The sequence below is a fragment of the Pipra filicauda genome, unplaced genomic scaffold (genome assembly GCF_003945595.2).
Source record: "Pipra filicauda isolate LSUMZ 115617 unplaced genomic scaffold, ASM394559v2 scaffold80_size11013439_pilon, whole genome shotgun sequence".
In the NCBI taxonomy this organism is placed as follows: domain Eukaryota; kingdom Metazoa; phylum Chordata; class Aves; order Passeriformes; family Pipridae; genus Pipra; species Pipra filicauda.
In genome coordinates this window covers 2,929,486-2,957,220 of record NW_024104987.1, presented here as the reverse complement: position 1 = coordinate 2,957,220, position 27,735 = coordinate 2,929,486, and the positions used below count along the sequence as shown (strand labels likewise).

Here is a 27,735-nt window from a genome sequence, read left to right as displayed (position 1 = left end):
GGTATTGCCGTTTGCATTTTCATTCTGTGTTGTAATTTCATGTTTACTCTCCATGAAATGGTGTTTAGTGGATAAAATTAAATGTTAGGCCTAGGGATTCCCAGATTTGCTGTTCTGTCATTGCATAGCAGGACACTCTGCAGATTGGACCTGTCAGGTCTTCTCCTTTCCCCCACCCAGTGTTGGCAACTTCACCCAGGTCATGACGTTGGACTGATGGCAACAGGCTGGGAGGTCAGTGAAAAGCAGAATAAAATAGGAAGGAGAGATGTCAAATATTGCTTAAGGTGTTTTAATTTCTGTTCCTGAGGAGCAATAAAGCATAAATGCTCTCTACAGTCATAATAGTAATTGTAATGTACCTATAGGACAGAAGAATAATTTGTGTTATTAAACAGCCTAACTATTTTCAGTATGAAATAATAGATTTTCTGTTCTGGTGCAGTGATGCTGGCCCCTGCATGTAGGTTGTGGAAAACTTTGTTTGCAAAAACAAAGCTATTGTTTTAACAGAAACCACAGAAATTTGGCCTTTCATATTGAATCAGTAGCATAATGAGTAGTGGAGCAATAGTTCAACATCAAAGGAGACTTCTTGGATATATAGTGTGTTGCAACAACAGCAAAAAAGTTCCCACCAGAAAGGAATTTTGCCATATGTGAGCACCAGACATATGTGTTAGGTTAAAACCAGAAGATTTCCTTTGCTTTACACCAAAAACAAGAGAGACCTTGAGTGCAGAGGTTTGCTGCTGGAGAGCAGTGTCAGTGGGCAAACGCTCCAGGAAAACCCAAAAAGCGTTGAGGATGCACCAAAAATTTGGCTCAAGCATCAGCATTTCACTTTTTAAAATGCCCTTGCTTTGCTCTGACTCGTGGCATTGCATCAGTGCTCTTCATGGATATACTTGCCCAATTTATTTATGGCTGTAGCAAACCCAGAAAAATTTATTTACGTAAAATATTGTAGCAAAAGTAATGATTACTATGAAAATTCTGTGATAAATTCTGGTGGGATTCTTGGCCTGCTTCCTTTGGATAGAGTTGTACCTGGTTCTGAATTGTGAGACCACCTAGTGTAAAGGAGAAGTTTTTGCCCAGACAGCCCATAATTCCAGCTTCAAGGAGAGATAAAGGTGCTGAAGATTGAGTGTTTTAATGACAACATTTTAAAGCATCTCCATATGTATTCCTGGAACTAAATTTGCTTTAATTTTTATTAACATTCACATGGCTTTTTTTTTTTTTTTCTCCAAAGTTCCAGAGGTTTTCTTCTCATGAACGGGGAGAGAAGACACATCAATGGATGTAATTTGAATTTAGAAGGCACTTAAAGAGAGGCCTGTATTCAGAATTATTCTTGGCACATGTTTTGAGGATGTAAAGTGGAAGCCTTCTTCTGTGGGCATTAGTAAGGAGATAATTAAGACTACAGTAGGTAATTATGGTAGCTTTTATTACTGCATCTTTCATTAACTAATTATATTAATTTGGTAACATTTGAAAAATTCTTTGAAGATGAAAAGTGCTAACTCTTACTACCTTTAGTTGCAGCTTTACTCTGCTCTGGTCATAAATATTGAGGGCTTTTCTTGATACAGATGTACATCCATGTGTGTGGAGTTGCTGGTATATATATATAAATTATATATATATATGTAATTATATATTGATATCAAAAAAGACTCTGCCATTATCTGGCATGATCTGATCAGGTTGAGCAGCGACTCTCCTGCTGGCACTCTCTGTTTCAAAGTGAAAATACATTGGTATTTAATGGTTTTTAGAAAATTTTCCATTCTTTGTAATTATCACTTATTTATTTAACCCTCAGACCAGAGAGGTAAATGATTGTGACACCAGACTTGCCATTGGTGTGATGAAATCAGGAATCAAGTCCTGTCTACTCTCAGGAGCACACCAAAAGTAGGAAATTATTTCAGGTCAAAGAAGCAAAACATCATTATTTGTAAATACAGTATCTTCACAGTAATAATCAATAGCAAGAAATTAAAAATAGTAATTATTTCTGTTTATGTAATTCTTCAGAACTGAATTTCCTTTCAGGGAACCCAACCCTTTTTAAAAAAAACATCCTGTGGTTAAAGGATAATCAAATCAGTTTTCATATATTAGAGACTAAATCCTTCCTACATTCCCAGTTCATACTTGTTCCTGTGGTTCTTAGGACTCTTTCTCTTCCCAGCTTTTAGCTGATTTAGATTAAGCCCTGCAACAAACACCAAAAGTTAATTCCTGTCTCAATTAGAGATTTTGTCATGCTACCATCGTACCTTTTTGTCTCTCTAGGGCTCCTTGTCAAAAGTATATGCTTTACAAGTTGGGTTTTTTAAAAAAAAACACCCTTTTTCACAGTGTCAGTCTCCCCCAGGTGTCCCTCTGAATTCTTCTGGTCCTCTGCATCATCCCAGCACCTCTGGGAGCCCCCCTCCCAACTCCACGTGCACCAGCTCCACGTGTCTCCAAAGGGCTCCAATCTCCCATGAGCAGAGTTGGGGTCGAAATAATCTTCATTAAACCTTTTGCTGGTGATAATCAACCCAGAATGGAATAATAGGAGGGGAAAAGTGCCTACCCAGAGATGCAGTTTGGGACGTTCCTTTCTCCTCCCACATCAGCTGGTCCCCAACGTCTCCTGTACCACAGTGACTGTGATAGATTCATCCACAAACTCCACTTCAGGTCCCAAAATCTGCCTGTAATATTCCAGTGGTGTGTTCTCCAAGCCATGACTCTTCTCTTCCATCCTTCTCGTGCCTCTCAATGCTGCGTGCGACCAAAACAATATGATTTTATTTTAGGATCCTTTCCATTTTTAGGAATAAATCAAATGAATGTGCCCTTTCTACAGCTGTAATTCACCCACATTGTTGCAGTGGAGCTTATTATCTCATTTACATTTTTAAGGGCTTTTCAAAGTGTAGGATATCTGGGCTGGAAAGCAAAACATTTCATTTCTTTGTTCTCTGGCCAACACAAAGCACTTCCAAGGTCAGGTATGGTGTAGCCATTCAACAGCAAACATGTTTGCATGGCATTTGAAAGCCCGTTTAACTGAAAAAAAAATACTGTGTAACAGTGATGCAAGTCAGTTTAGCACAGCTGAGGGACAGGGATTCATTCTGTACCTGGAAAAATTTAACTAAATAAGTTTTGGTTTCCATTCAAGGGGAAAAAAAAAGCCTCTGACGCTTAAAAATTGGCCTGGACTTTTATTTTTTAATCCGTTTTTCTTCATCTCAGCAGTTATTAATCATAAGTTCTGTTAGTCTTTGGGCAAAAAGTGACACTTTGAAGCTGTAGAATAAAAACCTGCATTTCTAAACAGAACAAAACATTGGTTAGTTTTACAAAAGAGATGTTCTGGGATGTACTGGGGTAGGTTCTCTTCTGTTTTTAAGAGTTTTCTACGTGGCAAAAGCTTCCCTGTCTGATTCAGAAGAAGATTTGGGGGTGCTGGGAGCTTCAGGAGTAGCCATCAGCATTCAGGCTCTGGCCACTGCATATGAAGCTTTTTGACAATAGAGACAGCTTTCAACGGGATCTCTAAAAAGGTGCATTATCCGTGACATCCATCGTAATTCCTCCGAGGAAATTAATGGGCAACAAGCTTGCTTAGTTCTAATTACTCTTCTCAGAGCTTAATCATACGCAGGAATCCACAGCAACCCTGAGATTTTGATGTTACTTTTTCTTTTTGGCACGGCCTTGATCAAATGCTGATCTTTTGGTTTTACTTTTCCTGTCATTGTGCTGATAGAAAAGCTGGAATAGCCCAATGAACATTAATTACTCATGGAATGTGTGCAATGCAGCAATAGGCCAAAAAGTGTCTAGTTAGAGGTATTTGTGATTGATCTGAGGAGTTAGTTGGGGGGTTTTTTTTGCCATTTCAGTACAAAACCTGCCAACAGGCAGTTATGGTGTGATTGGAAAAGTCTGTGAGCTCACAGTATATTCTGGTCTGGACAACTGGTGAATGGATGACTGTAAGACTTGATAGTTTGCTACACTTACATGCCATAGTAAAAATACCTTATTTCTAAATTTAAGACATTTTCTGCCCTCATAATGAAATAAAACACGTGTGCTCCGTGCTGGCAAACACCATCTCGGGTAGGTGAGCCTAACAAAGGCTGTGTTATCTGAATTTCCCAAATGAAATCACTTGCAGATGCGTTGCAAACCCTCAGATTTATAAAGGAACTGCTCATTTTATCCTCTGAGGAACATGTTTGTTGTAAAGAAGAAAAGTAAAAAGGGAGAAGTGAAGGGAGGAAAGAGCAGGGCACCAGTTCTCTTTGCCACCATGTGGTTGCTGTCTTTGAGCAGGAACAATCTGAGATCCTGTTTTGTGCTCAGGACTTGCAGATCTGTGTGCTGGGCGTGACATAAATCTGTTCTCAGGCACAGATATGTTTGTAGGTAAACACATACATTTGGACATACACATCCCATCTCTTGACTGACTTCAAAGCCCTGTGAAAGAGTCAAACTTGCTCTTGAGCACAAGGGAAGGATGACTGATGTGGGGCAAGGTTTTCTCCCTCCTTATTTTTCGCTTTTAAAAGCTGACCCTGAAATAGCAGGAGAAGATGGGTCATACTTTGTACTTTATCCAAAACATGCTCCAGGAATGTTCCTGAGAGTCATCCTGGACTGGTTATGTCTGGACACTTTGAGCTTATGGCAGCACTTTTGTCAAATTAATTGGGGGTTTGGTGATATTTCTGATACATGGAATGAGCCCTCTCCTTATTGCATTTCTACGTTGTGTGACCTGCTCATTTTAGTTTTTAAATCCGAGCGTGCTTGTTTGTGTTTTACCTCACGAGATCAGATGTACAAAAAGAAAACAAAAAGCCTGCAATTCCCGCATAATTCCCACATATATTTCGTTATGTTAATGCAAATTCCTGGTACTGCAAGACTTGTTGAGTATTGAACACGGGTTGTACATTCAAAGCCTGGATTTCAACACTGCTCAGAAGCTGTGATAGCGTAAAAGTCCCTGGGCAGATTTGAAGTTCATGCTTGGGTCTGGTTACAATTTTTGGCATCAGAACATGTAATAGTCTTACAGCTATAAGACTTTAAAGTTGATGTCTGGCATCACTTCAAAACAGCGTGCAAGATCTATCATAACTCGTCCTCTTATCTCAATAGCAATTCTATCCTGTAAATTATTGGAGAGGACAGTATTTCGGGGCTGTGGAAAAGAGCAAGGCTTTTTTTCTGTTAAATCTTTGCCCCACGAGTACTTTTAATGATCCTGAGTTATTCAGGGGTGTTCTGCTTGGAGGAAGCAAACATCAACCACGTGGTGTGTTCTGCAAAGTGCCCTGAGTCCGTGGGCTCGTTGGTGTGTCCTCTCAAGGGAGAGGCAGGGGCACCAGGGGAGGGTCAGGTTGGATATTAGGAAAAATTTCTTCACTGGAAGAGTGGTCAAGCATTGAAAGGGGCTGCCCAGGGAAGTGGTGGAGTCCCCAGCCCTGGATGTGTTCAAAAAATGATGAGATGTGGCATTTTGGGATATGGCTGAGTGGGCATGGTGGGATTGGTCAAAGGTTGGGCTTGATGATTTTGGAGGTTTTTTCCAGCCTTAGTGATTCTGTGATTCTGTAATTCAAGGGTGCAGCTCAGCTTTTTAAAAAGCAGCACTGGAGGCTCCCTCAGTGGCATATCTCCAGCACAAGCCCCTTCCCAGGTCCAGCCCTGCCTCTCCCAGCTGATGGGTATCAATGCCCCCATTTCCTGCCATACAAAAGATAACTCAAAATACTCCCTTTCTGAGGCTGCAGCCGCCTCTGTGTTGGTGTCAATCCCCCCTCCACATTGTGCACTTTGCCTCGAGTCAGCACTTGCAGTTAACAATGCCTTTATTCAAGCTGACAACATCACTAAGCTTTCAGTAAATGTGTAAGTAAATGTTAAGCGTGTATTCAAACATCCAACAATGAGTAGGAAACTTTCAAAAAAAAAAAAAAAATCTTTGAAACTTTGTATTGTTTGTTTGGTGTGTATCTGTTAGAAATAACATAGACTATCAGTTCCTTGGGGCACGCTGTTCCTTTGTTAAGCATATAACAAAAAGATCAAGGCCCTGAGTGACTGCTGTAATAAAAATAAATATATAAGAAGAACAATAATGACAAAATAAATTTGTCCATGCATTTTATGGGCTTGGTTTAGAAGTGATTACTTCTGAACTAAATAAAGATTGGATAGTTGTGGTAAAGTGACATGATCATAATGTTCCTTTTATTCACTGCCATTTATACTCATTTGTAGATCAGATGCTAGACTTGACTGCGGGGCGGGAGGGGAGCCCCTCGTCTCGGCCAGCATCCCATTTCAGGAATATGGAATACATTTTCTCTGCAAATTCCAGGCATTGTTTTCCAGAGAGAGGATTATTCTTCTGGCTTAAAGGCAAAATTATTGGTACACTGCAAAACTGTCCCTGGGTTGAACAAGACGACAGCAAAACTCTGAGACATTCGCAAATGCCGTGGTTGCAACTGCAGCACTTCCGTTTATCTCCCAATCATTGAGGGTATTTATTACATTTTTAGTATGAATACTTGCAGATTATAATAAAGTAGAACTATTAAGACATAACTGCTGTTCACTCAATGGTCCTACCTGTGCAGATCGACTCAGTGAGTGGCCAGAGTGACTCTGTCACCTCCCAGCACCGAGTCCTGCTGGGAGCTCACCCTCACCGTGCACCACCTTATTGATCAGCTGGTGGAATGACGTGACCCGTGAGTTTTCCTGCCATCCCGTGTTTCTCAGGGTGTGTTTTGCATCCCTTGGTGTCGTTGCAGGCCTTGCAGGACGAGCTGGAGAGTTACCGCAGTCAGGTGTACGCGGCCGAGAGGAACCTGCAGCGTCACGAGCTGAAGGCCCAGGAGCAGGTACTGGGTGCTGCCCCCTCCCCATCCCCTTCCCTTGGGCAAGGAGGTCCTGTGGTTTTAGAGAATACCTTCCTTCAAAGCAAAAAAAAAAAAAAAAAAAAAAAAAAGGCACATATTTCCCTGCAGATTTTTCAGCCAGCTTTCTTTTCTGTTTTGTTGGTAATAAAAGAGAATTAAACTGTCTGAACCCTTCAGGCAAATGCTTATCTCCTGCTCTCTGTTGCAAGTTGGTATTTCGGCTTTTCTGGCTGCTAAATGATGCATTTATTTTGTACTGACTATTTTCAGCTGGCTGTACTGTTTTAATAGAGGTTTCTGAGACTATTCAAACCTGTTGTTTAATGGTTTGTATGAAGAGAATTATAATTGGATGGGTATCTGAGCTAAAAATAATCTTTATTCCTGATCTTCTGTATTCATTGTCCTAACATGTTGTCTGTAAACAATTTCATATGATTAATAGTGCTGAAATTTTTCTGGACACTTTCAGTGGAATCAGAGATTTAGTGTGCTTTGAGCAAAATAGTGTATGTTGTTTACAGACTAGTTTTGGAACAGAAGGTCAATGATCTGCATTCAAACCAGATTAAATTAAAATAGTCAGGCAAGTATACAGGTGATGAATGTCTGAATCAGACAGGACTTCATAGATTTCTAATACAAATCAGGTTTTTCAGCATTTGAGAACTTTATTTGGTGCTGAGTCAACAGTATCAATAGCTTATATCCTGTATAAAGCATTTCTAACTCCATACCTGCAGGAATAAGTTGGGGTGGTTGTAGAAGATTAATGGTCATTAATTTCATATATTTTTTCCATGGTTGTTGCTGTCCTACTTGCACATGGGAATCCTCTTTCACATTCCCATTTCCGGAGTGTCAGTAATTAACTGTTCCATTCTCTTTCCCCTCTGCCTCCCAAATCCAGATGTTGGGCCAAGTTCATCTTTAGCTGATGAGGAATTTGGTGTAGTGAGTTGGCCTTCAAGCCTTGCATTTTGGCTTCAGAGTCTCCTGGAAAAGGAGGAGGACAATTAGCTCTTTTAAGACGTGCTTGTCCTTCCCAGGGAAGAGCTCTGGCTGCACATGAGAGACATCCCCTTCCAAATCTGTCCATTTTTTATGTTTTTCTTTGATGTTTTCTGACCCATTTTGAGAGAGGATCCAGAAGAAGAAACCAAGAAAATGACTTGTGAAATACAGAGGTAGAAGGCCTGACATGCAGATCCACAGGGTGGTCCCCCCTTTCTGCCTTCAGGGTTTTCTCTTCCTCATCATCTGCTCCAAACCAACCTACAGAACTATCCTGTCCACACTAAATTAATGAAGGACGAGCTCAGCCAGTAGCATGTTGTTCCCCAGTATGATAGAACAGAAATGTTATTTAAATTACAGTTTACTGTCCATCTCTGAGCTTTTCCTGCAAGATTGTGTTGGCAGAGTTTGGTAACACTCATGTCCAAGTTCATCAGTGATCTGGGCTCTGCCATTCATCCATTGGGACTTTCTGAAGAGCTGGAACCACTGAGGATGGTTTTGTTTAGGTGGCTTTGGTCTGTTTTGTAGACAAACATTTTGAAAGTTGTTAGTGTGTCTTCTCCATGACTGGTTAATTCATTAGTTCTGCTTATCTCTCCAGAGGAAAAATGTAAAAACGACGGCTCTGACACTTTTCCAGTGATTATGTTTGGCCAGGGCACCTGTAAACATGTTCATCAAGTGTTAACAGTAGTTAACGACTCATCAGCCGATCAGGGAGTTGAAATATTCAAGGCAGTAACTTGTTTTCTGCTTTTACCAAAGATTGCCTGAATCAGAACTGCATAAAACACGGAGATTTGTGCTGGCACTGTTACAAAAGCCACTTTCCCGAGCTTTTACATGTCTATAAATAAGGAGGAGAGAGGGTTAAACAGCTTCTGTTTTTCATTAAAAGGAAAAATCTTGTGTTTTGATTCTATAACAACAACAAACAAATGAATGAGACATGAAAAAACATCTTGTTGTGCTTTTAATTAAAAATAAAAAGCTGTTTCTCGTTATGGCTTGTTGGGTGGTATCTTGGTGCTCCATGTTGGCTGTTTTTTCAGTGCAATGTCCTTATAACTCTTCAGTCTCCATGAGTGACTGACAGAGCTGCAGAGCTTTAACTCTTTGTTACAGTGACCCTCTGGTGATCACACAGACTTAACCTTTAGTTATTATAATTATCCAGAGAGACAGAGACAAACTATCCCATAAATAAAGGGGGGAAAATGCGCTGGACTCTGTCTGTGCAGAGCCGAGTGTGGCGCTGCAGTTGGAGAGCAGCAGCTGTTTTTGTGGAGCTTTTCCACTCCCATACTTCATGTTCTTGGCTGAACTTGTGTTTTCTCCTCTTTATTTTTCCTGTCCCCTTTCAGTGTGAGTAGGTGCAATCACGTTGTATCCGTGTTGTCTCACCAGTGGTTCTCTGGACGATGAGTTCCAATCACATTTGTCAAAAGTATTGGGGATTTCTCCCATTTTGAGTAGCCTAAATAATTTTATCTTTTCCATAAAGGTTGTCCTGTCTCTGTCCTGGTGTTCCAGGACAATGATCCGTGTGTTCAGTAATGCTGCACTTTAGGATTGCAGTCTCAGAGCTGCATCATCTTTCCCCATGTCAAACTGTTGGATGTTTCCTTCAAAATTTAGAAGTTCACCTTTTTGAGACATATAATTGTATTCGTGGAAAGTGGCAAACTGGCAGCAAATGAAGTATAACTCACTTTTTTTTTTTTTTTTTTAATTTATAGTCCCAAGACAGTTAAAACAGTCTGGGAAGGTTTCTAGGAAATGTGGGTGTGTCCAAACCATTTCCTTTAAAAGCAGCCTGGAAGTTTCTTATATCTCAGTTCTACATAGCTCTGGATATCAGCTTTTTGTCAAGTGATCCCATTTAGGTTGTGTTCCTTATCATGTCCTCTTGGGGTGAGCGTATCCCTTGGTTGTCCCTGATACATGTCTGGATCTAATTCTGACAGAAATATCTTTCATCCTACTAAAAATGTTTCTCTTAAGTCAAATGGCTTTGTGCATTTGTCAGTCACAGTTAAAAAAATCTCAGTTGTTCATACAGGAGACTTTACATACTGTGAGTGTGTAATTAAAAATGACATACATCACTGAGAGCTTAAGCATGTCCTTAATGAATTCAGGAATTTAGGCATGTGCAACAAATTTTGCCTAATTGGGGCCTGTGTAAAAATTCATGGTGGTGATCTTTTTGCTTTACTCCCTAGATTTCTTTAACATACCTAATTTAACTTCAAATTCCCTTTTTTGGAAGGATAATAACCCCAACTCAGTTTACTGAAAAGCTGCAAGAATTTCTCTTTTGAGAAATACGAGCAAGAATTTTCTCAGAAAAAAACCCCTATTCTTTCATTCCTTGTTCTAATGTTTTAGCTATCGGGATGGATTGGGTATGATGTAAATTTGGGGATAATAGAGGGGGAAAAGTTCTTTGTGTTTGCAAAAAACTGAAGTAGCAACATTATAGATACTCAAACCATACTCCTTCAAGCAGTCAACTCATAAATAGTCTTAAAGGAGAGAGATTCTCTCAGACAGAAAATCAATTATGTTCAATTCATTAATATTGCTGAGGAAACGAAGGAGAATAGCAATGGGGATTTCCAGCCCTTTAATTTCTTTTTCCTCAAATAGATTATAAAAAAGGGAGAAAGGAGTTATCTGAATGAGGATGTTGTAGAAGTATTTGGCATAAAATGGAACAGCTTAGTTTAAGTGGATTTCACTCATGTTCAAATGAAAACAGGAGTGATAATTGTAAAAGAGCCATGATTCAAAAGCATTCAGCCAGTGTTCATTTTTAATGTTTATTATCCTGACTTGCTTGATTTTTCATGACTGCTGGATATTTACCACACTCAGCCCAACTTACTGTTTCCATGCCAACTAAATATATTTGTTCTCAGACGAATGCTGTGATGCATCCTTCTGAAATTTTAGTTGCTGTGTAGCACAGAGAACTTCTAAGGTTTGCCACACCTTCTCCTTGCTGGGAACAGAGCTGCTTGCCAGAGGATTTGTGGAGCTGTGAGCAAGGAATCAGTGAGACACAAATGAGCAACATACACTGATGTCCACGGTGTGAGTCCGAAGTAGTTCTTAATCTGATGGCTGGAACACTTGAGTACTATTATCCCTTTAGTTTAGGGCTTTTGGTCCAGATTTCTTTTCAGAAACATTACCTAGTGGAAGGTGTCCCTGCCTGTGGCAGAAGGATTGGAATGAGATGATCTTTAAGGTCACTTCCAACCCAAAACATCCTGTAATTCTACGATTTTTAAAGGTATCAAAATGTTTTAAATGCCATCGGGTGACAATCTGGGGCCCCTGCCTTGAGTTTCCAGACTTCCTCAAAGTGTTGTCTTTCTCAGTCACCCAAAATCAGGCAAATAAGCTCGAGGTTATGTATTTAAAAGTCCAGGTTGGCTTTGTGTCCAGCTGCAGGTGAGGAGGATGGAGGCAGCCTTTGTTTCACCGGGCCGAGGAGCACTTTGGAAACTTGAGAACCAAGAAGTGATGGACTGGAGGTGGTGAGGAAATCCTGCTGTTTGCTCTGCTTGCTTCGACCCACGTCGCTGAAACGCTTCCAGATTTTCTCCCCCAGAGACCCATTCCTGCTCCCACAGAAGTGGGAAGGAAGCTCAGTGTGGATGTGAGCGATGGTAATCACAGCAGGGATTCACAGGGAGCAGCCTCTGGGGCTGTGGGGAGGAGAGGGAGAACCTGAAAGAAATTTCCACCGTGACTTTCAAGAGCAGCAACACCGAATGTTGGTCACGTTGAAATAGTTTTCCTGCAGTTTCTGTGTGTGACCAGCACCCATCAGAGAGGATGGGTTTGAAGAGTGTTGGTTTTCCTGCAGTTCTGGGAAGCTGAGGAGGACCTTCTGTCATCTCCTCCATCCATTGCTCTGCTGACACCCCCAGCACTGGGGTCAGGAGGGACCCGTGTGTTTCAGCTGTTTTCCTCCCATAAAACATTTCATATGCTGTGAAAAAAAGGAAGGAGCCAACAGGCAGAGGGATGTAGCTCCCCACAGGCTGGCACCTGAAAACTGGATGGTTCCACATCTGCACAATAGAAGATTTCTTTTCTAACTACTTATAATGGATAAATTTCAAATTAAAAATATTTCTACTCAAAAGAAGATGTTGGAGAGCCACAGAGGAGCAGCGAAGAATGGGATGTGAGTGTGAGCTCATTGCTCAGGCTGTTTGGTGCACACTGACCACAGCATTGAGTTCTGAGGGTGTTCTTAAGTCTCTTTTCAGCCTTCCCAACGGAGGCTGATGGGGAAGAATCAGGCTGATCCTGGTTGTATCTCTGTAAGAGACCTTCCATGGATATAGGTGCCTCTATAGGTGTATGGCAGTGTTGACTTCATAGAATGGTTTGGGTTGGAAGGGATCTTAAAGAACACCCAGTTCCAGTCCCTTGCCATGGGCAGGGACACCTTCCACTAGACCAGATTTCTCCAAGCATATTTTACTTGGCCTTGAACACTTCCAGGGGTAGGACATGGATTTAGGTACAATAAAATGACCACAGACATTATTTGGAGCCCAGTTCTACCACTGTTTACATTGGTTCGTGTTCACCATATACACAATTCCACTGATAAATTCATTAATCACTTTGATGCAAAGGTGGCCCCCATTTCTTTTAATTAAGACTGGGATTGTTAGAATAAATCATAGTTTTGCATTTGGCACATTTTATATTTCTTTAATGGCTGCCTATGAAAGGAAAGAGAATTAAAATGAATATGGGAAATGTTTCTGTACAGCGAGAAGTTTCAGATTAGCAGAAGGAGATAGAAGCTGAGATTCGAACACAAAAAAACAGCTTTGCAGGTGGGATTTGAAAGGAGCTGGAAATCAATGGAGTTGAAAGTTCCCAGGAGCTCCATATGGCAGGAACTGTGGGAGAGAAGGCTCTCACCAACTGTGCAACTGTCAAAGGGAAAAGCGTCGATGATGATGATGTACGTGTGGAAGTCAGTGATCAAATGTTAGCTTTGGTAATCAGGCACAACTGGAAAATACACAAATATACACCTACTTTATAGAAGAGAATGAATTATTGGAATGAGGTGGCCAGCTGGAGAAAGGCAGCAAACAGAAAGTACAGAACGACGAGTTAAAAGGAAAAAGAGAATTGTTACCAAAAGAGAATAGAAACATATGCCAGTGTGGAGGAATTAGAGAGCATTTTAAAATGTCAGTTTTCTTGCTCTTCGTCTTAAATAATAGTGAACGAGAAAAAGATCTTTCTTTTAAGAGAGCAGCACCTCATTTGAGAGCGTCTGTGGTTTGCTTGCATATTATCAATTAAGGGGATTTTGTTCTTTCAGAAGCAGTTAAAGTAGGACTACAAGGGACAGAGAGGCTGGTACTTAAAGCAGGGAATCCAAAAAAAAAGGAGAAATGGGAATGGATGGAGGAGCCAGCAGATGACAGAAGAGCAGAGCAGAGACACCTTATCTCCAGAACGGGCTCCCAGCGGTGCCTGTTCAATTAGTGAACTGTCCCACTCTCTTTTTCTAAGTGATGAGGGGCTTGGATGGAGCAGAAAAAGACTGGAAAAGACCAACTTTATGCTGATCTTTACCTTCATTTAAATTCTGAAGCATTATTTTGTTGTCAGTTTGATCACCCCCAAGTGCCATCCCTCAGAAGTCCCTCCGGGCAGCGCAGCCCTGGTGTCTCCTGCCCTGCCCAAAGCTGGGCAGGTCCTTCCCAACCCTCTGCAAACCTGGCAGCTGGTTTTCCCGTTGAGATGCTGATTGGATTTTTGGTTCTTGGACATGGTGATCGTAAAAGGAGCTTCTGATGATTATCTGCAAAGATTTGCTTGTTCACACAGTCAGTGTGAAGATCTCAAGCCTGATCCTGCTGCTGCTGAGCTTTGGGAGCTCTCGCTGGCGTTGGTGAGCACTCAGCACCTCCTGTACCACACACTGGAACCTTCCCACCCTGGATGGGAGGGATTCTGTGGAAGGTAACATGTGCTGGAATGTAAAACTGAAATGCATAAATGTGTTCCAGCGCTGGTGTCAGGGTTGCTTTATTTCAGACTGAACTACCCTGATAGTGCGTTAGGAATCGGCTGAGCCAGAAATCAACCCCATGTGTTGGACAGGATGATCCCTGTGGGTCCCTTCCAGCTCGGAATATTCTGTGATTCTGTGTTTTCAGCTTTGGCCCAGCAGCACTGGGGAGCAGCTGGGCTGGTTCGGGTTTGGTTACTCCCAGTCAGGGGGTGTCAGTGGTGTGTCCCCCCCTGTCACCATCACCCCATGGAGGGGACAACCCTCCTGCTGCAACACCAACCTCTCGGGCCTATAAATGAAGAGCATTGACAAGAGCTGAGGGAAATAATGCTCAGGGAACAAAGATGGCATCGGCAATGAATCATCTGGAAGGAGAAGAAAATAAGTCCAGGATCCTCCAAATCCCAGCTGGAACAATAGCAGAGCCCTGGAGAGGGGGAGGTTGAGAGAACAGCGTGAATTTTCTAGCCACAACATTCCTGGTTGTTCCATGGTGTTGACAGTGAAAGCTTTTATTCCTCTCCAACTCGCCTAATCCCAAGAATCCTGTTCTTGCCATATGCAGCCCACTGGTGGGGTTTTTTTTCCAAAAGCTTTGCCTGCCTTCCCTTCCTTTGCAGCGATGAATTATATGGACTCAGATTGCTTAACTACAAACAGAGGATTTTCCAGGTGGGAGATCTTGGTTAAGAAAAGAAAGATATCGAAATACAAGCCACTGAAGTAATGAGGCCACTTGGATGCAGGTTGGGGGGAAAGAAAAAAAAAAAGGACTTGGAGCTTGGAGCTCGGCAGGGCTGGAGGTCCCCTGGGTTAGTAAAACAACAAGGCAAAAATGTTTTGGACTCTCAGATGCTTTACTAGCTCAAGACAGACAAACAAAGAGGATGTCTATGCCACCAATTTATGTTTTATTGAAACTGTCAGGACAGGGGAGGTGCTCCAGCAGTATTTCCTCAGTGGAGAACAACATGGTGTTCACTTGACAAAATGACTTTGCTCAGCTGATCTCGCTCGGTTACTGTTTTCAGCTGAGCCAAATTCATGGGATTTATGGCGTTCATTACTTTGCTTAAGAACTTGAGAACATTTGTATCAAATTGCATTCTATTCCTCTAAATCTGGAGGAGCCATATTTCAGTGTCCATGGCACAGCAAGAGCCGAAGTTCCCACTGCCTGAAAGGAGAGAGGATGTGGCCTGAAAAGCAGCAGATATTCGTGCTGGATTATTTTCTGAAAAGACAAATATTCAGGCCTTGATCTTCACTGAAACAATTGATACATCATTGGATCCCTCGTTAGGAAAAATTGTTTTCAGCAGATTTCAAGCTCCGGTTAAATTTTCTCTTACAGCAGAAACCGGAGAGCTCTGAAATTTAAGGAAATTGCCAGTTTTGGTTGGTTTGGTTCCTGGGTTATAGACACTGCCCAGAGTGTCCCAGGCTGGCTGAGGGAGGAAGGGGCACATCTGGACCCACAGAGGTTTTGTGGAAGTGGAGCTGTGCTCACTTAGACTTCAGGAGTGCTGAGAAGCAGAGGAGGAGTCCCTGCAATTAGGGAGGATACAAAGGAGCAGTGATTAATCATTCTTTGCATTTTCGGGTTTTTTGTTTGTTTGTTTTGGTGCTGTTCTTGATTAGGGTGTTGTTTTTTTTTTTTAGTTGGGATGGCATTTGTAGTGATTTGTCCTTCATGTGCCCTTTTCAAAGTGCTTTCAGAAAACTCCTTCAGCAGTGTTCACAGCACCTGAATGAAGCTGATCTGTGCAATATCATTATTATCATTACCTTCATTTAGAAGGAGGAGACTTTATTCTGAGATTAAATGATTTGTCTAAGGCTGAAGGAGTTATTTTTACCTTTTTGGTACCCTAACCTGTTTTCAGATTTATTACAGCAGATCTTTCATGTCTTCATTCATGTGTGTTGCAGAACAGATGCATAACCTTTTTAAGGAGTTTTCTCTTTTAAACAGCATTATAACATGCAATTGTTTAAATAATGCAGGAAGGGACTTGAGAGAGACAGGAAATTACTTTTCTCATCTTACTCACCCTGAAACGTGGAGAAAATTTGATAACAATTAAATGATCCTAATTATGCCTTTTGGTCACTATCCTAGTATTTCCTGGCACATGTGGAATTATTATCCTTCATAAATATTACAAACAGGCAGAAATCAAGATAACTGAAAAACCCACAGCACCCTAGTTAATTGAACTGCCTTTTGATTCTTATCTGACATAAACACAATGTGTTCATGCCCTTCAAGACAAGATTTATTTTTTTTTTTAAAGGAACTTCAACAACTCTTCTGTGGTGCCTTCATTTGCTTTGGCACTGTTTGCTTCAAAGTTTCTTTTGCAGTTTCCTTATGCTCTTCTTGTTCAGATAAAGTCATTTACAGCTGGGAAATCTGGAGAAGATTCCATTATTTGGGGCTTTTGAATTTTTTTTTTTTTTTTTTTTTTTTTTTAATGAGACAGATATTTTGCAGCAGGGCCAGTGTGTTCTGGGTGAACTCAGCATCACAGACCTCTTGGATGTAAGGAGGGAAGATCTGGCTGTTGGGAACCTCAGTAGGATCTGGTGGAAGAGACCTGGAATATCCTCTGCTTTGCAGGCTGTTTTCAGCACATGGGCTAAAATGCATCTGGTCATCTTGAAGATGCTGTGTTTCTCCTGGTTGTGCTTAAGTTGTTTCTTTCCAAAAGGAAGGGGAGTGACTGGAACCCAGCAAAGTGTCAGTGGGGTTTGTTCCTCCTCGGTGCTCCCACTGCTTCCAACCCAGCCCCACAAACATCCCTCTGAGGCTTTTAGAGATGATGAGTGGCTGCAAAACCAAACTGTGCCACCTGAAGAGTTCCTGAAGTGGTAAAATTGAAACTCATCTTGCACTAGTGCCCGAGGAAGTGGCTGCCACCACCCCTGGAGGGATTTAAGATGTTTGTAGATGTGGTGCTGAGGGACATGGTTTAGTGGTGCCCTTGGCAGTGTTGGGTTAATGGTTGGACTAAAGGCTTTTTCCAGCCTAAACAATTCTGTGATTCTCTTGATCAGCATTGGGCCGTGCCTGACTGCTTGGTTTGGAAAGCTCAGGTTTGGATATTTCTCTTCTGGGCATCAAACCCCACTTTTATGTCTTTGAGATTGGTCAATGCCCAACTTCATGAACTGGGAGTCTGTGAAATTTCAGCTGCCCTGCTTTTGGCATCACTTTGTATAATGGTGTGAATATTTGTCTCTTCTTTTTTTCCTAATTTATCGTGTGACTGAGCACACATGAGCTACGTGTGGCAGCTTCAGCTTTCCCTTGTCCCTGCTGACACCAAAGATGATTGATGGCAAAACTCTAAAACCTCATATGTTAGCCACCAACCTGAATAAACAAAGGCCAGTGTGGCAGCTTAATATTAAAAGCTATAAAACCTTCCTGGGGGTTCATGGATTAAATCAACTCACCGAAATGAATTTAAAAAAAAAAAAAAAAAAAAAGGCTTTCTCAGGACTGAAGAAAAACGAGCACAACGGTGAATGAAATAGAGCCATCCTCATCCAGCAGACTAAAGCCCTCCTGAGGGCTGAAGAATTGCAATTTTAAACATCCCTCAAGAGTGCAAGAGGAGACACAGTATTTGTGGATCCTAGGGAGGCAGCTTGAGGCTATAAAAGAACAAAAAAGCCCTTTAAGGCACAAAAAACCCCACATATCCCTGCAGACATAGCTTTCATTGGTCAAAAATAAGTGCTAAAAAATAAAAACCTTCCATCATTAAAATGAGCATCCCTCAGCCCAGTTGGAGTTATAAGAAGTGATTTAGACTTTTGCCATGCACTATTTTAATCTCTTGGGTCAATAAACCTTGATAGTGACTTCAGCCAAAAATACCAGCAGGTTGTTCACCAGAACGTGGCAGGAAACAGCTGGGAACTTATTTTCATCATATTGTGATGCAATTACTAGTGAGCACAGCTGAAAGTGCCATATTTTGTCTTCTACAACAAATTGGAGTTGTATCCAAAAGGGCAGGTTTCACTGCAAAAAAAAAAAAAATGTGTCTTCTCTCTATAACAGAGTAAGGAATGAGCCCAAGCCGTGCTGCAGCTACCAGGGCTTGTTTCTCATTTTCTTTCTCCACTTTCAGCTGACCCTATAATATATCTCTATTTTTTAAAGCATGGCACATATTTCTTCCTGGCTTTCCAAGAAACACCTCTGTCAAAAGGGAATGATCCCTTGCTGCTTTACAGAGTTAATAGCAAACATTACCAGCATTGTGAAAGCACGTATTTAAAGGACAATTACAGGTTAAACTATTAAAAGCAGTGACCTGGTTTCAAGAAAGCTGTCTCACAATTAGAACATTCTTATTTCCCTCACACAGCTGTATTAAAATTTTTGTTGCCATCTACGTATTGGCCAGGTGATCATGTAGGTCCTCTTACCCATGAAATAGATCTTTATTGTTCCAAATTTAGGAAATAAAAGCATTTTGCTGCTCTGGCCGCCTGTTTCTGGTCTCGTCTCACCAAGAATAAATGGAACATGTTGAATCAACTGAAATATATGTTTCTGCTCTATCAAGGTCCCCACCCAAACGAGCTGTTGGCTCAGAAAATATTTATCCTGGCAAAGCACCTAGGCATTACTTTGGAAGCCTTGATAGAAATAGTAGCATAAATTTATTGGCGTAGCTTTCAAAAACATAAATTTCGATCGCTGGCTTATAGACAGGCAGAGTTCAAACAAGGTTCCCTGTCTCACCTCTTTTTTTTTTTTTCTTTCTTTCTTTAGATTTGCATAGTGGCATCACTTCCTCGCAGTTCCCAAGGAAAGCCTCTAATTGCCCATTTGCATAAAGATTTGGCGATTTCTCTGCCGTGTCGGGGGATGACTCAGGGCGGAGAGAATTTTCCTAACGTTTCGTCGGGATTGTTTTATCCCTTTTGTATTGATAATTGTTAACGCAGATTTTGGCAGGAGCTGCTTTTCCCGTGAGAGGGTGGCTGGGGGTGAACTCCGAGCCGGGTTGTTCTCACGTGTTGGGAGCGTGTGTTGCTCCTTCCAGGCTGGAGCTGGGCCTTGGAACTCCTGCCTTCTCCAGGTTTTAAGGCTGAGGTTTTTTGGTTTGTGGTTGCAGTGGTAAGATTTCAGCGATTTGGGAACTAAAAATTAGCCCCAAATGGCGTTGGAGTGTAAACTATTGGGGGGAAAAAAAAGGATTCAATTCGAAAGTTTAAAGGTATTTTATGAGTTAATCTGCTATTGAGTCCCTTTCATCCTTTATTTACATATTCAGCTGCTAATCCAGAAAAACACCTAAGTCCTTGCTTAATTTGAATTAAGCAGTTAATCCTATTGGAAGTTAAGTACAGATGTGAGGCCCTGATTCAGCCAAGGACTAACAAGGAGTGTGAGCGTGTCCTGGGTGAGGGACTGACCTGGACCAGACTCTCTGGACTTATCCTGGCTCAAGACTCACCAAAATCCAACCCTACTGGAGGGACACAAAGCACAACCCTTCCAGCTGATCCATCTTCACGTGACACTGTTTCCTCAATATCTGTGGAATAAGGTTAAGGGCTAAAATGTCCTCCTTGTTTTGGGGTGAACATCTGGCCTCGTAACAGGTCCAGGATGCTCAAACCTGTTTGTTGAAAGTCCCGGAGCCTCCCTGGAGTTGAGGAAGACGCAAAGTGCAGTGAAAAATAGTTGTATGATGAATTTAAAACAAACAAACAAACAAACACCAAACCAAATCCTTAAAGGCACCTGGAAGTTGAGAAATTTTGTAAAAAAAAAGTTCCTAGGAAACAGGAATTCACCTTGCCTAAGGGAGCGAGGGACAAATGTCTCTCCAGTGACCTGGTTCGGATACCTAAGACAAAAAGAAAACTTCTATCAGTTTGCAAAGTGTATGTCTCTATAAATGCTTAATTAAAATGGATTTAAGAATGATTATTGCTTCTTCAGGCCACGTCCCAAGTAATGCCTTCCTGGGTTTTTTTTCATTATTTTTTTCCTCTCCATATATTTTTATTCTTATGTTTTCTTTTTCCTTTCTTTGTCTCTTTTACCTCTTCTGCTCCTTAGGAGTCTTTGCTGTTCTTTCTTCTCTCTCCTTCCTCTCCCTTGATAGCCCAATTCTGTGTTTACTTGGACTCCAATTTGGGCAAAAGAAGAGAAAAAAAAGATTACTTTCCAGCATCTAAGAGTAGCCATTTATATATAAATTTATTTTTGTTCTCTTACAGTTGATCAATGTACGAGAAGAATATGAAAAAATCCTTAAAGGGCTGATGCCAGCAGCCTCAAAAAAGGAGCTTGAAGACACCATTTTATCTTTAAAATCTCAGGTAAATTCTTATTATTGTCCTTCAACTTTTTGGACTGGATAAAAACCATCTGTTCTAGACAGGACATTATGACCATCTAAAATTTGGCCAAAAATACTGAATGAGTCTCAAAACCAAAATATGGCAGCACTCACGTGGTTCTCACTCAGTCATTTTTCACAAGGCTTTTCTCCTCCAGTTTCCTCACCTTGAGAGCTACCAGACTGTATCTTATCCCAGATTTTTTACAGGAAAAATTGTGTGATGTTCAGCATTATGGATTTATATCTCAACCTTTCAAATGTAGCACACAGTTAACTTTCATCCTCCTTACCCTGTTTCTCCTGCAGGAATCACTTAGCTGTTGCCTATAAAGGGTGCAGAAGAGGATTAGAAATAATTTTATTTTCTTTGCAGCCTATATAATAATACAAATGATATTTCTTATAACATATTAGTCCAAATGTTCATTGTGGTATTTCTGCATTTTCCTCTCCAAAGAGGCCCTAATAGACATCTGTAATGTTTTCTCTTTAATATTGCAAACCACAAGCTCTTCTAGAGTAATGCAGAATCAATGTGATTTATATGCAATAGACCATTAAATTGGCTAATAGGAATATCCAAATGTCACTGGAAATAGGGAACAGCTGATTAATTGGGTGTGTTTCTTGCACATGGTTCCTACAGAAGTTATTTTGTGCTTTTCTGCTCAGTGCATTGGGAGCTGGAAGAAAACAAAATGTCATCATTGCCTGACCTCACATGAGGAAGGATAAAGAGCAATAAAGAAGGGTGGTCATAGCTGGGGGATAATGGGAATCCAAGGAAAACACTGTTAGTGCTCACATATGGCTGGTGCAGGACTGTGCATTTCAATGTGTTGGGAAGGACCAGGAGTTGGGATCTGTCCTGGTTGAAGGGAAGAACTGAGGGACAGAGCAGGGCTGGTGACTCAGAGCTGCCAGGAGCTGTGGGAAGAGCAGGAGCCCTGAGGACACACTGGACAAGTTTGGGCTCAGCACCAGCACACTTCTTATACCAATTTTCAGGACCATTCAAGAAATTATTGATCTGTAAACTCTCCATTTCCCTTTCCTATGCAATGTCTCCCTGTGGAGATTTTTAGTAATTTAAAGTATTTAGGGTTTTTTCCCCTTTTTTTTCCTCTTTGCAACGCATAAGGGTTATTCCTTAGCGTTTTTTGCTCTGCATGAGACACTTGCCCTGACAAAGGCCACCTTCAGTGGAAGTAGGAAATTTTCATAGTGGAAACTCACATTTCCCTGTGCAAGTGGTGACACAACTTCAACACTTTGGTTGTAAACACTCTTGCCTCCACCTCAAGGGATCCCTGCTGGAAGTGATGCTCTCTCTCATTTAAATAAATTGTGGGAAATAAAGAGTTAAGGGTCTAGTGGGCCAAATCTATTTCCAGTTGATAGTAAAAAGCTATTTTTAAAGACTCTTTAAAAGGGACAATTAGCACTGCCTGGTAGGAAGCATTACTCTGAGCTAACACAAGAACACCACACCTTTTAATGAGTTAAAAAAAGGTAGAATCCGATATCCACCTGCAGGGCTTCTGTGAGAGCAGCAACAGCGTTTCAAAGGAGGTGAAAGTAACTCCACACACATTAAAAACCTGGGTGCTCTCCCAGAAATTCCTGGCTGCTGGCTGTGTTTCCAGCAGCACGCTGTCGTCGCAGACCACTCGGGGAGCTGGGCCCTCTCTGAAGCACAGGTGTCCTGCTCTTTGAAAATTGCTGGAATTCCTCTTTGAAAAAACATCAAGACAAGAAGGGCAGTGGAATCTCTGCACCTGTCAGGATTATTTATTGTTGGAGGAGGATGAAGAGGATGGGCTGGGTAAAGAGCACCGAGCGAGGGATAAAAATAAACAGGGGGGGGGGAAAAGAAAATACTCGAGGCTTGGGTGAAGTTTTCTGCAAATGTTGCTAAATATAAAGGAGGCTGCCTGGTTGTCTGCTCCTGGGGAGATGTCCAGCAGTGGATGCAGTGCATTAATAAACATTCATTTTCCCACACTTGGAGAACAGGTGAGTACCTTCATCACAAGAGCAGAAAAGCAGGAATCAGAGAACAGGAATCACATGGGGGCTGAGAGGAGAACTGGAGCTCCCAAGCCCTTGCATAACCCGTATGGTACCACCAGCTGGGTTTAACAACTGGTTTGACTCTGTTCCTAAAGGAGTAGAGAGTGGGCAGCTGGAGCAGCACCAGAGAAGCCCTGAGAAGAGTCTTCTATCAAGTATTAGTTCTCCTGTGCAGCTACTGCATTTTATTTAGGCAGGAGAGACCAGAAAAACCACATTTTATGAAAGGAGAGCAAATATATTATCTGGAGTTTTGTGTCATATTTTCATGTGGGATGTGTTTTACAGGTAAGTTTTCTGCAGAAAAGAATCCTCCAGGAAGACCCGAACGCCTGACACGCCAAAAAAAGTACGGGATTATCTTTGATCCATTTGTAGCATTTCACACCTGTGGATCCCACTTCTTGAAGTTTTATGGCTTAATTAAAACGCTGTTTGAAAAGATCCTTATTTTCAGTAAACAAGCATCTGAGAGCATTTTTTTCCCAGTGCTTAGTCAGGACTATTAGAGCAAGATTAGAGAACTTGCAGGTGCATTGCAAGTCTGGGCTTTGCCTCCACGTTCAGGATGAGGCAGTGGCTCGGAGCACAGCTGCAGCTCTGCAGTGATGCCACCTCCTTTTAAGATAGAAAACAATGATGCAATGCATAGTATTACAGATCACATCTTCAAAGGGCCGGATCTCCACGAGCCCGAGGTTTTTTTTTTTTCCAGACATTTACACCCTCCAATATAAATTATGGCAAGTGCTGCAGCCATAAAAAGCCTTGCTGTGCCTTTAGAGTGAGTGATTCACGTGGAGAGGTGAGTGCAAGGAAGCTTCCTAGGAAAGCCACTCCATCTTTTATTATATTTATAGGCTTTGATGGTATTTCATATCTCACGTGAGGGTTTTCTTGTAAAAATACTGTGAACGTTTGTAAGCTATTTAAACAACTGTGAAAATGTTAGAAGCGTGAAAGTTGTCTGAAAATATTAATCCTAAACTATTTGTTAACAGGAATTAGCTAGCTGGAAACTGAAAATGTCATAGATTCTTGGTAGTAAGTCCAGCATAGGTAACTTTGTTAGATAAATGTAAAGCTCCAGGCCCGCTGCCCACTGGACCCAACCCTGCTTTCAGTCTGTTGTGTTTTTAGAGTAAAAATAATAATAAGATATAACTAACAAGAATCTCTTCCTTTTCAGGTGTCTGCTGAAACGGTGGAATCTCTTTGATTGCCAAATGGACTGCTTTGAATAGGTTTGAAGATTTGGCTCTTGTAAATTAGAATGCAAAGGTTACTGGCTCTTTTGTTAGCACAGAAATTTTCATGAAGTTCATGAAAACATATTCATTGCTCGTGCCAGCATGGTTTTTGTTGTATCTTCCTTCCATTATTTTTTTATCATTATTTTATTACAGACTTATGCTTTTGATATAATTTGACTCCATGCTGAGCTCACTTACTGAGCAAGTAGACTTTGCTCTACTAATATTTTTGTTATTACTTCCCAATACCATTCTTTTCACTCCTAAACATGAAGAAAATCCCATTTTCTATTATTACTGTCCAAGATATTTTAACATATTTTGACATTGTTCTGTGTCCATGTGTTTACATAAGATTAAAATATTATTATTTTGTTATATTTTGTTTTGACATTATTGTCCTGTTCGGGCATCTCACTCACTCACCTCAGGAGCCACAGGAGCTTTGTATGGCTTTGTTAACTGGGAATATATGCTGTGTTTCAAGGGATAATCTTGGCACAAGGAGGAAAACACCATGATGACAAGGCAGGCCCTGCTGCCAGTTCTGTCTGTTGTTGGGGTTGTGTGCACTGGGCACAGGGAAGTCCTTCCTCAGTGATAACATGGGCATTGTTGGAAAAGAGTTGGCCTTGAGTCTGTGTGGGCACATGCCAGCTCTCCATGATGATCCCGGGCAATCTGAGTAGATTCCAGAGAGTTTGCTGGGAGGGGTTTTGATGAGATATGGAAAGCTGAAGGACCCTGACAGTCCTGGTAGCTGGCTCTGCCTCCCAGCCATGGAGCAGCATCCTTATCTCCTGGCCATCCCTGAGCCAGAGTGTGCATTAGTCCATGTGGAATGTGTAAATTCAGATATGCCCAGCACAAGAACAGGTTTTTATTTCCTGCCGCCAGCATTTGGATCCAACCACTGTGCTGGCCTGAGTGCTTGAGGTGGGGCCAGAAATTCCTGTCTCTGGCAGCAGTGGTGAGACCCTCAGTCTCCTCCCTCACCCCGGTGTCACCAGCACTCCCAACCCATGTCCAGGCAGGATTCAGAGGGTCCTGCTCCCTGCAGTGCCCGGGCTGGAGGTGGCTGTCCCGCCAAGGCCCAGCTCACCAGCTGGGCTCTTATCTCCTCCTGGCTCTGAGATCAATGAGGACAGGCTTTGGCAGGCTGGCTCCATCCACCCCACCTCCTGGCAGTGCCAGGGCACTCTGTGCCAAACCCAGGCTCCAGCTTCTGGGTGCTTTGCTGGTTGTCAGCCCAGCCCAGGCCTGGGCAGGTTTTCCAGCTCCCTTGAATCAACAAGTGATTCTTCTAATTACAGATAAGGGGTTGTCAGGGCTCCTCTGATAAGGGAGGAGGTGCTGTGGCAGGTGCCACAAATCCTTGCCTGGGGAAATGGGGAGATCTAGGGGGAGGAATTTGTTGGGATGCGTGTAGTTAATTGTGGGCAGTAAAAGGTTTTTACCCCAAAAGGTGCAGGGCAGTGGTTACCAGGGTCTGCAGGAGGAGCACCAAGTGCTCCTGGGGCAGCAGGTTGAGGGCACTGGGATGTACCTACTGGGTACAGCCCTGTGTCCAAATGGGGACAGTGGGGACAGTGACAACTCCTCTAATACATGAGGAAAACAAGGCATCTTTGATTCTGCTTCTCTGCTTGTGTTCTTCCATGATATTCAGGTGGTTCCAGTGCTTTCTAAGGCAGTAAGGAGTTTACATCCATAAAGAAACATGTGGACCTTCTTCTAGCTGGTTGAATTCAGGCCTGGATTTCCTTCTTTTTGATGGAATTGAGTTGCTGATGTCATTGGTGATCATAAAGCAGTTTGGGGAAAGTAGATATTGGTCAATCAGGGAGTTTTAAAACTCTGAGAAACTCTGTCCAACATAAAATACAGCTTGAGGACCACTCTGAAGGTGCTTATGAACCTTGTAAGAACTCAAATATGAGGTTGGCTGGAGTTCTCTTGTAATGGTTGTTAATATTGCTCTGATCATTTTGGTAACAGGAATTAAAGGTCAAACTGAAGGATTAGAAGGGTTTCCATACCTGTTCCTTGCTCTCTGCATCTCTTTTCTCCCACTCAGTAAGGAATTGCCACCTGTCAGGAGTTGGCTTCATTGTCCCTAAAACAGAGTCTGGCACAACCAGCTTGAGTGTGGTTGCAACTTCTTTTGTCCTTTTTATTTATTTATTTATTTGTTTCACCGGTTTTGCTCTGTGAGAGAAGATTGTTTTGTTCTCTATAAAGGACAAGGCATCATAAACATTTTCCACCAGCACCAAGGGAGGTGACCCTTATCAAGGTGACACTTTATTTCGGTGCCACTCACAGTTCTTGTGTTACACATAACAAAAATGCTCCTTTTTGGTACAGCTGGAAGGAAAGGGATACAACTCCCTCCTTCTCCCAGCCCTCTGCTTGCAGCTACAACAGAGCTTTAATTGTGCTGGGGACAGCAGATACTCCTGGTGCTTGCCCAAATCTCCCCTGACTGGGGTGGTTTCAAACTCAGAAATGATTTTGCTGCACAGAAAGCAATTTTATTGTGACTAGAAGGAAATATTTGTAATCCCTAGAACATATTCCAGCCCTTTATTGCATTTTCTGACAAACACGCACAGCTTTGATTCCGATGCCGAGTGGTTTTGAGAGAGGGGGTGTGTGGGATCTGGTTTCTTTTTTTTTTTTTTAAATTATCTTAGTGTACTGCAAGTCCTCCCCAAATCCCAAAATGGACTGGAGGCACCACACAACTGAATTATACTCGGTCCCTTTCGGAGGGTACAAAGGAAAAGTAAGATGTCAGATATTGTATGAGAAAGTTTCAGAACACAAGGTCATTTTAATTCAGGCTTTTTTTTCCAAGGAACTGTCTTTTCCCAGCTTTGATAGTTTGTTCAAAAAGGTCATTTCTTTTAAGCCTTTGTCATTAAAGAAGACTTGTTCTTTAAAGTGCACTATCAAAGTGTGCAGAAATTGCAAGTTACTGAAACTAAAATGCACGATTTTAAGGCTGCCTACTAAAGCCCTCTTAAAATTAGATGTGCTCTGGTACTGGTGGCTTCTTTGATAAAGCCAGGGGGAGATATGCAGTTGGTCAATTCAAACTGAAAGAAAAAAAAGATGATAATTAAATAAAACTTTTCCTCCCTAAATTAGAAAAAAAAAATTGTGAAAAAGCACTGAAAGAACTGAATGAGGATCTGATCCCACAAAAGTCTTGTGAGAGGAAGAGGGAGTGTGCTGGGTTTGGGAGCAGTTTGCAGCACTTTTACACAGCGATTGTGCGGCTCTGTTATGTTATCTGGCATTTGTCATAATGTAAATAAGGCAAACCCCTGGATAAAATACCATTTATTTACCATTTGCTGCCACGAGTTGGTCTCTCCTCCACTGACAGAAAAGCAGGGAACAGCAAAGAGTCAAGACTTTGTGTCGTGCCCTTGCTCTGCTGTCCCTCATCCCAATCTCTGCTCATCCCTTTATCCCCTGGACCTGACCATTGGCTACAGGCCATAAGGGCTCTCCTTCCTTCCAGGCATCCTTGGGAAAAGAGATGTTTTCTTTCCTGATGGTTCTTCTAATGCTGTTGTTAGTAACAGGGAACTTTAATTTTCCTTTCAACCCAAATATGTTCAATATTCAGGGCAGCATTTTCAGCAGAGCCTTGGGAAGATGGACACAGAGCTTCACACGAGGAGGATTTAGAGCTGTGACCTCCTTTGAGCATCTCTCTGAAGCAATTTTGTCTGCAGACCCAGGTCCCAACAGCCTGTTTGTTTTAAGTGCTCCATAAACTTATAGTCTAGTGGACACAGAGATGTGCTTTATACATGTCAGGACATGCTTCAGACTTAGTACTTGGGACTGGAAACAGGGAAATGTGTGTTTGTAGAATGAGCAAAGGAAAGGGATACCTTTATCTCAGCTGGACAATGAAGTTCTAACACAATACTTCCAACTTCATAACATCTATTTACCAGATT

General features: G+C 41.8%; 1 protein-coding gene across 3 annotated transcripts in view; it reads left to right on the top strand.

Moving 5' to 3' along the window:
* CEP112 (centrosomal protein 112) overlaps positions 1 to 24,133 on the top strand; it is a 155,777-nt gene extending 131,644 nt beyond the window's left edge. For 2 of the 3 annotated variants that reach the window (XM_039390287.1, XM_027749647.2), the window contains 4 exons: positions 6,852 to 6,941; positions 20,305 to 20,406; positions 22,791 to 22,851; positions 23,692 to 24,133. In XM_039390287.1, coding sequence (XP_039246221.1) covers positions 6,852 to 6,941; positions 20,305 to 20,406; positions 22,791 to 22,838 — 240 coding nt within the window. In that variant the 3' untranslated portion in view covers positions 22,839 to 22,851; positions 23,692 to 24,133. The remainder of the gene's footprint in view (positions 1 to 6,851; positions 6,942 to 20,304; positions 20,407 to 22,790; positions 22,852 to 23,691) is intronic. The other variant, XM_027749648.2, reaches the window with a different exon arrangement.
* Positions 24,134 to 27,735: the final 3,602 nt, after the last annotated feature.